Here is a 12421-nt window from a genome sequence, read left to right as displayed (position 1 = left end):
TTATTTTTCAAACAAATCAAACAGTGGAAACAAGTAAGGCAGTTAAATGTTTTGTGTCTTACTTCAATCAGAGTATACACAAACATTTTGTCTTTGTCATCTTCATTGCATTATGAGGGCACTTGTTTGTCATGGCATCAGCTTGAGTAAAACATTTTTTACTTCTTCCACTACCACAAAAATACTTCAAGAGTTGAAGCAAGCCCCAGAACATTACTTGTAAAGTTACCATTTAGTTATTGTGGTGCTTGTGTGGCAAAAGCCAACACTTAAATCTTCATCATACTTATTATTATTATTTAGCACTCAATTCCTCCTACAGAGTTTAAGCTAGAAACGCCATTCAAACTTCAAAACATGTAGACTGGTTTGAGTTGCTTGTATTCAACTTTTTTAAACAGGAGGTTAAGGTATACTACCATTAGAATCTGTTTTCATTATGGGGAACAATGAAAAGCCCGCAAAGTGGATTGCAGGCTGATTTTATTTTATGTTAAAGGGACAGTGCACGTTTATCACAATTGTTTGAGTTTATTGGCAGGGTATAAAGCGTTTTGGGGAGACGATCCTTTAAAGACTGAATGAGTTACATGAAACATTGAGGAAATTTGAAATGAATTATTTGAGGGTATTATTATAATTATTAGGTTTTGTTTGTAGCAAACGTTTTGGGTTTAAGGGGATTTCAATGTTCCCAGAGACAAGATATCTTAAAGGGGTACCCTCACATATGAAATATTATACGTTTTTATTTTCTGAGTCTTAATTAAATAGGTGAAATCTTTTGATAGAGAAACACTTCTTTGGAGGGGTGGTATGACTTATGACCTCCATTGTAACTTTCCTTTGTGGTCTGATCAGCCTCATTGGAAAGCCATTTGGATGGAGAATATAGGGTCATTTGTAATACTGATATTAAGGTAATTTAATACAAAAGGCAGTGAAATTTACATTATAGTGTCATATTTTCTCTGATGAATGAGGTGTGAAAATGAGCTAGGATAAGTTTTAATTTATGGTATTTAGGACATATTTTGAGTCAACAGGGCAGGGAAGAAATTGAGATATTTGTGTTTGGTTTTAACACCTGTGTACAGGAGGGCCAGTGTACCTGTGTAACGGGGGAGGGTGTCCGTATGGGGATTACATGATAACCAACTTGGGACAGTTCTGGGATTGGAGAAGAGGGTATCCTTATAGCATAGGGGATCCCACAAAGGTGGATAGGTTTTCCATGATATGGGGGAAATCTGGGAGCACTGTTGAACTCTGTAAAGGTAATGAAATCCTACTAACCATCAAAACTATTAAGCTCTCTGATGCAGGCACTTACACCCTCGGACTACAAAGGACCGGGACAGACACGATTGGGTGTGTTTTCTATTAAGGTACTGCCAAAACCACAGAGGTCCCAGACAAACCAGGGCCAGACACACTCCTCTACCACCCCTTGACCGAACCTGCCACCATTGTGTTAAAAATCCCATTCAGGAAATTGATGTTAGAGACTATTCAGCTATTGATTAATTAGGCACTGAGACTGGTTTTGATGGTAGGGACAATTTCTGGCTGTCTTATATGAGGTATACAGCTAAGACCCTGAAAAGAAAGGACTGCATGAGTTACATGAAACATTGGTCATGTTAGACCTGTTCTGGCTACACACCCCTTTGCTATAAGAGAAGGAGAGGGGTGGTTGTGTATTCTGAGAGGTTTTTACCAGGTTCAGCCCAATTCAACTCTCTGTTCCTCTTTGAGCCTTGTGTTTCCTACAGTAACTCCTCATCGACCCCCTTGGGGTGTTAAGGCATATGGGGGCAATTACAGTTGCATCACGGGTACAGGTAATGGCATTGATTATGGGAGATTGCCTGAAGCTGATTGCAGTAGTAACATAACCATTAATTCCACTTGGCCAGTTACAGGCCTAAACCAAACTAGTGGTCTGGCTGATGTGTGGTGGATATGTGGACGCAAAAGAGTACTGAGACCCATTCTTAGAGGGGACTGGCAAGGTACGTGTGCTCTGACCAGTTTGATAATTCCACTGACCATTGTTGATGTTACTTCTGAACAGCTGTTGGGTTCTGTATCCAGGGGACCTGAAAACATTCCATCCCATGGGAGACATAGACGTAGTGCTCCATGGACAGAGGATGTAGTTGACATACACACTAACCTGTTGGGGGTGCCAGTGGGGGTTCCTCATGAGTTTCAGGCCTTGGGTAGGAATGATGGACTCTGACACTTACTACCTATTATGGGTCCAGCCATAGTGGATGCTAGACAGACTGCATGGATTAATTACATCTACTATGATCAACAGCGTTTTGTGAATTACCCCTGTGATGCACTCACTGGTATGTCTGAACAGCTTGAGGCCACATCTAGGGTTGCCAGACAGAATAGACTTGCTTTGGATATGCTTCTTGCCAGTCAGGGGGGTGTCTGTAAGATGTTCGGTGAACAATGTTGCACGTATATTCCTAATAACACCAGTCCAGATGGTAGCATATCTAAGGCCCTTAGTGGGCTTGATGCACTATCTGCTGAGATGAGGACCATGGTGGGGGTGGAGGAGTCTGGACTGTTCTCTTGGTTGGGAGCCTGGTTTGGTAAGTACACTGACTGTATGACAGTATTTAATGTATTTAATGTTTCTGAACGATACAAGTTGTAAATATGCCCTAGGATGGCAACAAATTAATTCTAAGTGATTTTAACCGGTTAAGACTCTAGGGGCAGTATTTCATTTTTGGATAAAAAGACGTGCCCGTTTTTAGCGCAATATTTTGTCACGAAAAGATGCTCGACTATGCTTGGAATTGATAGTTTTGGAAAGAAGACACTCTGACGATTCCAGAACTGCAAAGATTTTCACTGTGAGTGCCTTAGAACAAAACCTACAGGCAAAACCAAGATGTTTGAGCGACCAGGAAATCAACAGGATTTCTGATGGCACGTTTTCCATGATCGCCTTATATGGCTGTGAATGCGACAGGAATGAACGGACACTTCCTATCGTTTCCCCAAGGTGTCTGCAGCATTGTGACGTATTTGTAGGCATATCATTGGAAGATTGACCATAAGAGACTACATTTACCAGGGGTCCCGCACGGTGTCTGCGTGGAAATTGGTGCGCAAAAGTCAGGTACCAGTATTTTTCCATCCGAATCTGAGAACAATGCAGGCTTCCAGGAATGGCATTTCAATGAAGAGATATATGACAAAACACCTTGAGGATGGATTCAAACAACGTTTTCCATGTTTCAGTCGATATTATGGAGTTAATTCGGAAAAAAGTTTGACGTGTAGGTGACTGAATTTTCGGTTAGTTTCGGTAGCCAAATGCATAGTAACAAAACGGAACGTTGTGTCCTACACAAGCATCTTTCAGGAAAAACTGGACATCTGCTATGTAACTGAGAGTCTCCTCATTGAAACATCTGAAGTTCTTCAAAGGTAAATTATTTTATTTGATCCCTTTGCTGGTTTTTGTGAATATGTTGCGTGCTAAATGCTAACGCTAAATGCTAAGCTAGCTATCACCACTCTTACACAAATTATTGATTTTCTCTGGTTCTAAAGCATATTTTGAAAATCTGAGACGACAGGATTGTTAAGAAAAGGATAAGCTTGAGGATAGGCATATTTATTTCATTTCATTTGCGATTTTTAGAAATCGCTAATGTTGCGTTATGGTAATGAGCTTGAGGCTATGATTACGCTACCGAATACGGTGTGGGTAGGACTAACAGGTTAATGTGTTTTCTCCATTCGGATTGCTTTACTGTTCAACCAAAAATAATAGGACAAAACTGACAGTGAAGAAGTTATTTTTATAGAACAAAGAATAGGAATCAAAATCCTATTTTTTAGCTTGTTACTCGGCCAATGCTTACCATTTGCAGAGTTATTTGTTCAATTCCGGCACTAACACTGTGTCTTGTTTCTTTTGTCTTAATATGCCTCCATTTCGCAAAAAATAAAATAAAATAACGTTTCCTACACAGAAGTATTATTCTCTGACCTATTTGACTGCAGTTCTTACGTTCGCCACTAGTTGCCCAATTTCTTGGGGTCTTACCTCCCAAATTGTTTGACTTCTTGGTATTGCAAGCAAACTTCCTCAGTTCTCAGCTAAAGGCAGTTCTTTCTGGACATAAAAATGGATGAGTGCCATCCTTTTTGGAGTTGTTACTGAATTTTTTAAGATAACAAATCAAACATTAAAATGCTTTTATATAAGGTGAAGTGTAAATTCAAACCTGTCCACGAATGAATACCTGTATAGTTAATTTACGGTTTAACGCCCAGCCAGTGTATTTGACAAATAGACTTGACTTTAATTTTGTGATGTGTATAGCTACCTAGCTAATGTTAGGCCAACTCATTTGTGTATCAATGGTTAACGTTTTTCCAAAATGTATTGAAAGATAACAATTTAACAAATGTTTATTTTTTGTATTTTTTTGTGAATGTATAATGTGAAAGTGGGTTTAGATGTTTGAAAAAGTAGCATTGTATAGCCTAACGTTAATATTACTAGCTCCTTTCAGGGAAACAAATATGTGTTTTACCAGTTTGTCCGGTATGCACAACCATAGTTTGGCAATTGGATGTTTGATAGTAACAACACCGAGTAATGGTATGTTTTCTAAAGAAGCCTAAAGATTATTTTAGTGTTGACTACTCCAGCTGGTGTAGCAAATTAGCAATAATGTTAGCTAGCATTTTCCAGCTAGCATTTTCACCACTTAGTACACATGCCTTGACGCCTTCGCCACGGCAAGGTCCTGAGATTTATGAGGTGGGAGAGTGAGTATTGTAGGTACGTAAAAATGATCGGGAGTTTTTCAGACATAGACACACACACAAATGCAGTACACATTGTCAGGACACCCTGAGAGATGCTGTTCATTCCCGGGTAAGTTTTTTGTGAATATTCAACCCAATCACATCGGGTTTACAGACCCGTTCATATCGTCTGAACACCAGCCCATTCGTTTCCCAATGTTCACACTGGGTGTGCCGAAGCTGTGTATGTGTGACACGCCTTGATCATTTCTGAAAACAGTTTGTTTGAGGGAAAGTGATCTGGAATGTTCAACCCAGAAACATGTCTTTTCATGCAGTGAGGATATCCCAGGTTTAAGAACAATGCAGTGTGTAAAGGTCTATACCACAAATCAGCTACTTTGATCACTTTCCCAACAAGTTAGACAAAAACTTAGAGCGTATGAAATCTTAGTCTACTTCTCTGCTTTTCAAATCTAAAATCTTCCACTCCCACAAAAATACTTTCAAAGAATTAAAGCAGGTCTCACAATTTTTTTCATGGAAAATTACCATTTAGTTTGTCGCTCTTTTTTTCTAGCTTTATTTACAAACAGGTGCCTCACCTCCCTATTTCCTTGTGGATGTCATAGTAGTCAGTCAGCCGGCGCATCTTCCTGAGAACGGTCTCGTCGTCCTCCATTGTATCCTCCTTGTCTTCTTTAACTGCAAGGTAGCACAGAAGTGAGGACACAATTACAATGTATCCTAATTACAGGCCCACATTTCATAGTATTCGGGCCTGTGTTAATCACATTCCCAACTGCTAATCTGCCTCTACATAGCTGCATCTCAACAATCTGACTGTTCACTCCAAAATGAAAGTTTGTCAGATGTTTTTAGTCCACAAAAGTAGTCTAACATCAAGATGAATCCATGTCCTTCGACATCGGTTGTGTAGATCCGGCTGTCTACTCAAATATCCTAAATGAATTGAAAAGATAATCACAGAATAAAACAACCAGGAAATTAGACGGTACTAATATTTTCCTGTAATTTGGGGATTAAAGAACATAGCTGAAACGATACAACTGGTGGCCTAGGATGTGGATATATCTCATCATTCGTCTACTTTGAGGTCTGAAAACATCAGACGACTATGCCTCTGTGTCAATACTGGAATGCATATTTGACTGAATGGTACCCCAAGGCTTACCTGTGTGCACGGTGAGCTCAGCCTTACAGGACACAGAACCAGCCAGGTTCTTGGCTGTGCAGGTATACACCCCTGAATCTTCTGGACTTGTGTTGAGCAGCACAAGGGAGCATTCGTTGTCATCATACACAAAGGTGATGTGACTACTCTCGCACAACAATGTATCATCCTAAAACAAAGTAACAATATGTCACTCTGGAAGGAATCACATTTCATGAAAATACACATGCTTTAAAGGAAATTCTGCCAATTTTCAACCTCGTATTTCATTATCTCCAGCACCAAACCATTGTCTACTTTTGGGAAAATAGTGCATTTATATGATCTGTGGGGAAAAAAGATAAGAAAGGTACTAAAAAATGCTTCTCTTTGAAATCATAGAGTAGGATTAAAAGAAAACAAAAACTGTGATTTTCAAATCTTACAATGAGTTTCTAGCCATAAGGAGGGTATTTTCTTGCTCCCCACATTACCAACAATCTCATAGTGTTTAAAAATCACAGATTTTAAAATGTTTTAACTTTTGATGATGTCATTGAGTAGAACTTTTCAACTTTATATTTATTTCTACAAAACATAGAAATGTGCAATTGTCTTATATGTAGACAATGGAATTGTGATGGAGAATGAAAATGAGGTTGAAAGTGGTGCTCATAAAGCTCATAAAGGCCTCAGAAAGCCTTCACAAAGACTTCAGAAACACGACATAAATGTCACAAATAATCTACAACAGTATTGTCATGCTTTATAAAGGATTCATAAATGCGGCATAACTGTGTGACATAACAAACAACGTCAAATGTGACAATGTTGAATGTCGAATGTGACATTGTCGAAAATGAAAAACTGTAAGCAATTAAAAAATAATTATATACCACCACCTATAAGGGAGCTTGGCGAGTGGGAGGGCAAAGGGGCAGGTACTCGGTCACATGTACTGTAGACCCTTATCTGTGTACATGCCTGCATGGCTACTTCAATAGTTATTTCGAATAATTTTGGTGACTTCACAGCAATTGCTAATGTTAGCATAAGCTAGCTAGCTATATCAATACGAAATGTAGCTAGCCACAGTACCAGTAAAAATATAGGACACACCTAACGTAAACTCGTACATCGCCTTGGTCCGTACAATTGCCCTTATTTTAACGCCCCAAAAACATAATACTTCCAGAGCAACTGTAATGTCAATACCATTGTAAAGCACAATTTCTCCCTTTTCCAACAAAATCAATGACATGACCTAAACGCTGCCCGTTTCGGCATAATTCAAGTAGGCAATGAGCCCCGTCGGGTCTTTTTTTAAATTACGGGTGGGGAAGCAAAACTAATGTGTGGTAGTGAAAGGGAGAGGAGATGTGTGGAAAAACTGCTTTTTTTCACTCGATCTGTCCAACTTATCACCTTATCGACTCTAAAATGTAAATAAAACACTATAAAGAGTTTATATAATGTGTCATTACATACCTATCTGAAGGTTTGTGTCGAATTTGAATCGGGTTTATAGGGCTAAAGTGCTAAAGTGATCTTAAAAGTAAACAGCTGCTTTGAGAATGATGATCGAATGCAGTGATGACGCAAAAAATTACTAGGTAACCCTCCCTTACCCCCGTCACTGTCCATTTCTTGTTTTTAAATGATGATAGAAGTGCTACACCTGATGGAGAGAGATTGTAAGACCGAAATAGTTGCTTTATGCGTGCTGAACGTTACGACATGAGACGTCAAGATGTAACGGAGGGTCAGTTTTTTCAACTTTTCTCCAATACTATAGAGCCATTACCATGTCTATCAACGCTTGAATAGAAACCTAGTTCACACCCCCGATTTTGACGTCAACACAGTCGCTACAATCCCATTTGTTTTCGTTGTAGCCTTGTTTGAATGTTGCGGTTGCGCAAATTTGTACGGAATGGGGTGAGTTTACATTACTCATTCCAGGGTTTTTCATTATTTTTACTATTTTCTACATTGTAGAATAATAGTGAAGACATCAAAACTATGAAATAACACATATGGAATCATGTAGTAACCAAAAGAGGGTTAAACAAATGAAAATGTATGTTATATTTGAGATTCTTCAAAGTAGCTGCCCTTTGCCTTGATAACAGCTTTGCACACTCTTGGCATTCTGTCAACCAGCTTCGTGGCGTAGTCACCTGGAATTCACCTTGGTTGAATTTCTTTCCTTCTTAATGTGTTTCAGCCAATCATTTGGGTTGTGACAATGTAGGGGTGGTATACAGAAGATAGCTGTAAATGGGAAAACTAGACACACAAATAGAATGCCAACTCAGCTCACGTCTGAGCCAACACTAAAACAAAGAAAACACAAAAGAACTATGGTCAGAACTTGACAGTACCCCCCCCCCTCTGGGTGGGCATCTGTCCGCGGTGGCGGCTCTGGTGCAGGACATGGACCCCACTCCACCATAGTCTTTGTCCACTTTAGTCTCCCCCTAGGAACGCCGACCCTCGCAGCCGACCCTGACCTGGGAACCCTAATAAATGGGCCCACAGGACTGAGGGACACCTCTGGACTAAACAAACTCCTCCGGACTGAGGGGCAGCTCCGGACTGAGAGGTAGCTCAGGACTGAGGGGCAGCTCAGGACTGAGGGGCAGCTCAGGCTGGTTGACAGCTCTGGCGGCTTCTGGCTGACTGACGGCTCTGGCGGCTCCTGGCTGGCTGACGGCTCTGGCGGCTCCTGGCTGGCTGACGGCTCGGCGGCTCCTGGCTGGCTGACGGCTCTGGCGGATCCTGGCTGGCTGGTGGCTCTGGCCGATCCTGGCTGACTGGCGGCTCTGGCGGATCCTGGCTGACTGGTGGCTCTGACGGCTCCTTGCAGACTAGCGGCTCTGGCGGCTCCTTGCAGACTGGCGGCTCTGGTGGCTCCTTGCAGACTGCCGGCTCTGGCGGCTCCTTGCAGACGGGTGGCAGACTCTAACAGCTCTGGACAGGTGGGAGACTCTAGCAGCTCTGGACAGGCGGGAGACTCTAGCAGCTCTGGACAGGCGGGAGACTCTAGCAGCTCTGGACAGGCGGGAGACTCTAGCAGCTCTGGACAGGCGGGAGACTCTAGCAGCTCTGGACAGATGGGAGACTCTAGCAGCTCTGGACAGGCGGGAGACTCTAGCAGCTCTGGACAGACGAGGCACACTGTAGGCCTGGTGCGTGGTGCCGGCACTATTGGTACTGGGCCAAGGACACGCACCTCAGGGCGAATGCGGGGAGGAGGAACAGGGAGTACTGGGCTCTGGACACGCACAGGAAGCCTGGTGCGGGGGGCTGCCACCGGAAGGCTGGTGCGTGTAGGTGGCACAGGATAGACCGTACCGTGCAGGTGCACTGGAGCTCTTGAGCAACCTGCCCAACCCAACCTGCTCCCGGTCGCCCTGCCAGTGCGGCGATCGCCTGTCTATCGCCTCCCAAGTAGTGACACAGTCCAGGTCTCGCTCCCATGTCCAGAAATCCTGACTTCACTGCTGCTGCCCATTACCACGCCGCTTGGTTCTTTTGTGGTGGCTGGTTCTGTAACGGTTTTCTTCTGTGGACGAAGGATCGGACCAAAGCGCAGCGTCGTTAGAGTTCAACATGTTTAATAAAGACCATAAACGTGAACACTACAAAATAACAAAACAACAAACGTGAAAAACCGAAAACAGTCCTATCTGGTGCATAGACACAAAGACAGAAGACAACCACCCACAAAACCCAACACAAAACAGGCTACCTAAATATGGTTCCCAATCAGAGACAATGACTAACACCTGCCTCTGATTGAGAACCATATCAGGCCAAACCTAGAAATGGGAAAACTAGACACACAACATAGAATGCCCACTCAGCTCACGTCCTGACCAACACTAAAACAAAGAAAACACAAATGAACTATGGTCAGAACGTGACAATAGCCCTATTTGGTAAAATACCAAGTCTATATTATGGCAAGAACAGCTCAAATAAGCAAAGTGAAATGACAGTCCATCATTACTTTAAGACATGAAGGTCAATCAATGAGGAAAATGTCAAGTTTCTTCAAGTGCAGCCGCAAAAACCATCAGGCGCTATGATGACACTGGCTCTCATGAGGACTTCCACAGAAAAGAAAGACCCAGAGTTACCTCTGCTGCAGAGGATATACATTCGAGTTACCAGCCTCAGAAATTGCAGCCCAAATAAATCCTTCACATGAGTGACAGAGTGGCATCGGGCGTAAGTTGTTGTCTTCCATAGGAGGAGAGGGAAAGTGATCTCGCAGAAGATGTTGAAACCCTTCTAATGGTAAGACAACATGAAAAATATACTATGCCAATGATAATTATGCTTTTGACATCATACGTTATTGGTTTATTATGGCATTTGACATATTAATGCCCTGATCCAATATCATTTCCTGATCACATCATTAATTAGAATTCGAGTTGGGCATCTCCGGCGCGGCCCACGCTTGGATTGCGTCCTACCTGACAGGTCGCTCCTACCAGGTGGCGTGGCGAGAATCTGTCTCCTCACCACGCGCTCTCACCACTGGTGTCCCCCAGGGCTCTGTTCTAGGCCCTCTCCTATTCTCGCTATACACCAAGTCACTTGGCTCTGTCATAACCTCACATGGTCTCTCCTATCATTGCTATGCAGACGACACACAATTAATCTTCTCCTTTCCCCCTTCTGATGACCAGGTGGCGAATCGCATCTCTGCATGTCTGGCAGACATATCAGTGTGGATGACGGATCACCACCTCAAGCTGAACTTCGGCAAGACGGAGCTGCTCTTCCTCCCGGGGAAGGACTGCCCGTTCCATGATCTCGCCATCACGGTTGACAACTCCATTGTGTCCTCCTCCCAGAGCGCTAAGAACCTTGGCGTGATCCTGGACAACAAACTGTCGTTCTCAACTAACATCAAGGCGGTGGCCCGTTCCTGTAGGTTCATGCTCTACAACATCCGCAGAGTACGACCCTGCCTCACACAGGAAGCGGCGCAGGTCCTAATCCAGGCACTTGTCATCTCCCGTCTGGATTACTGCAACTCGCTGTTGGCTGGGCTCCCTGCCTGTGCCATTAAACCCCTACAACTCATCCAGAACGCCGCAGCCCGTCTAGTGTTCAACCTTCCCAAGTTCTCTCACGTCACCCCGCTCCTCCGCTCTCTCCACTGGCTTCCAGTTGAAGCTCGCATCCGCTACAAGACCATGGTGCTTGCCTACGGAGCTGTGAGGGGAACGGCACCTCAGTACCTCCAGGCTCTGATCAGGCCCTACACCCAAATAAGGGCACTGCGTTCATCCACCTCTGGCCTGCTCGCCTCCCTACCACTGAGGAAGTACAGTTCCCGCTCAGCTCAGTCAAAACTGTTCGCTGCTCTGGCTCCCCAATGGTGGAACAAACTCCCTCACGACGCCAGGACAGCGGAGTCAATCACCACCTTCCGGAGACACCTGAAACCCCACCTCTTTAAGGAATACCTAGGATAGGATAAAGTAATCCTTCTCACCCCCTCCCCCCTTAAAATATTTAGATGCACTATTGTAAAGTGGTTGTTCCACTGGATGTCATAAGGTGAATGCACCAATTTGTAAGTCGCTCTGGATAAGAGCGTCTGCTAAATGACTTAAATGTAAATGTAAATGTTCTTTTCCCCAATAGACCCATTTGGCGATGTGGCCAGGAAGGAGTTTCCTGCCATCCTGCCTACATCATCATACAGTATGAATGGGGAAATGATTCACCCCTAATATAAAACCTGTAAGTATAAGGCTAAATAATAACACATAGTAGGACCATTTCTACAATGCCGTTCATCTGTCCTCTCAGTGCAGCACAGAAATGCCCTTATCCAGATGTTGTGACAAAGGCATATCTAACAGACCAGCTAAACTTTCTTTGTTGTTACTTTCAAGGTTGGATCCAACATGCAGTACCTCCAGCGTGCAGAGGCAGGAACAATTCATCCGCCAGCTCGGGGACAAGTGTATTTGTGTATTTGTATTGTTTTCACTTTTATTTTACCACTCTTGTGTTAGCAATAGCGAGGGTACAGGGTCAAGTAATATAGAGTCTTTATGGATGTGTTATGAATAACCAAAGGTGTCTCACTTCAAATGAAGTATTACAGGACACTACATGAAGTCGCACTGCCGATTTATGAAAGTTATCTCATGATCCACAGGTTACTGTAGGGTGTGAGGGGAATTTAGATGAGTTATGGACCAGCAATGCTTGTGTTTGTGTGTCAGAGCCCATATGATTTGGAGTAGTCGAACCGGAGACTACCTAGCCACCAGGTATTCTGTTCCCGTGCTGGAGACCAGGGCTCGATTACAACCTGTTACAATCTTTCAGCAGGGTGTATGACAAGGTTATAGACGTTTTGTGATGGCTCAATTTAATAGGATTTATAAAGCCTTAGTAAGCCATGCATTTGTC

At 43.2% G+C, this 12421-nt stretch overlaps 1 protein-coding gene across 1 annotated transcript in view; it reads right to left on the bottom strand.

Moving 5' to 3' along the window:
- Positions 1-12421, bottom strand: part of LOC124045917 (striated muscle preferentially expressed protein kinase-like) — a 185881-nt gene that overhangs the window by 50911 nt on the left and 122549 nt on the right. Inside the window, exons 21-22 of the mRNA XM_046365772.1 lie at positions 5981-6161; positions 5403-5496 (exon numbers count right to left, since the gene is read on the bottom strand). Coding sequence (XP_046221728.1) covers positions 5403-5496; positions 5981-6161 — 275 coding nt within the window. The remainder of the gene's footprint in view (positions 1-5402; positions 5497-5980; positions 6162-12421) is intronic.

This window comes from Oncorhynchus gorbuscha, linkage group LG01, assembly GCF_021184085.1.
Source record: "Oncorhynchus gorbuscha isolate QuinsamMale2020 ecotype Even-year linkage group LG01, OgorEven_v1.0, whole genome shotgun sequence".
NCBI classification, from domain to species: domain Eukaryota; kingdom Metazoa; phylum Chordata; class Actinopteri; order Salmoniformes; family Salmonidae; genus Oncorhynchus; species Oncorhynchus gorbuscha.
The sequence above is the reverse complement of the archived record's forward strand: the minus strand, read 5'-3'. Positions and strand labels throughout refer to the sequence as shown.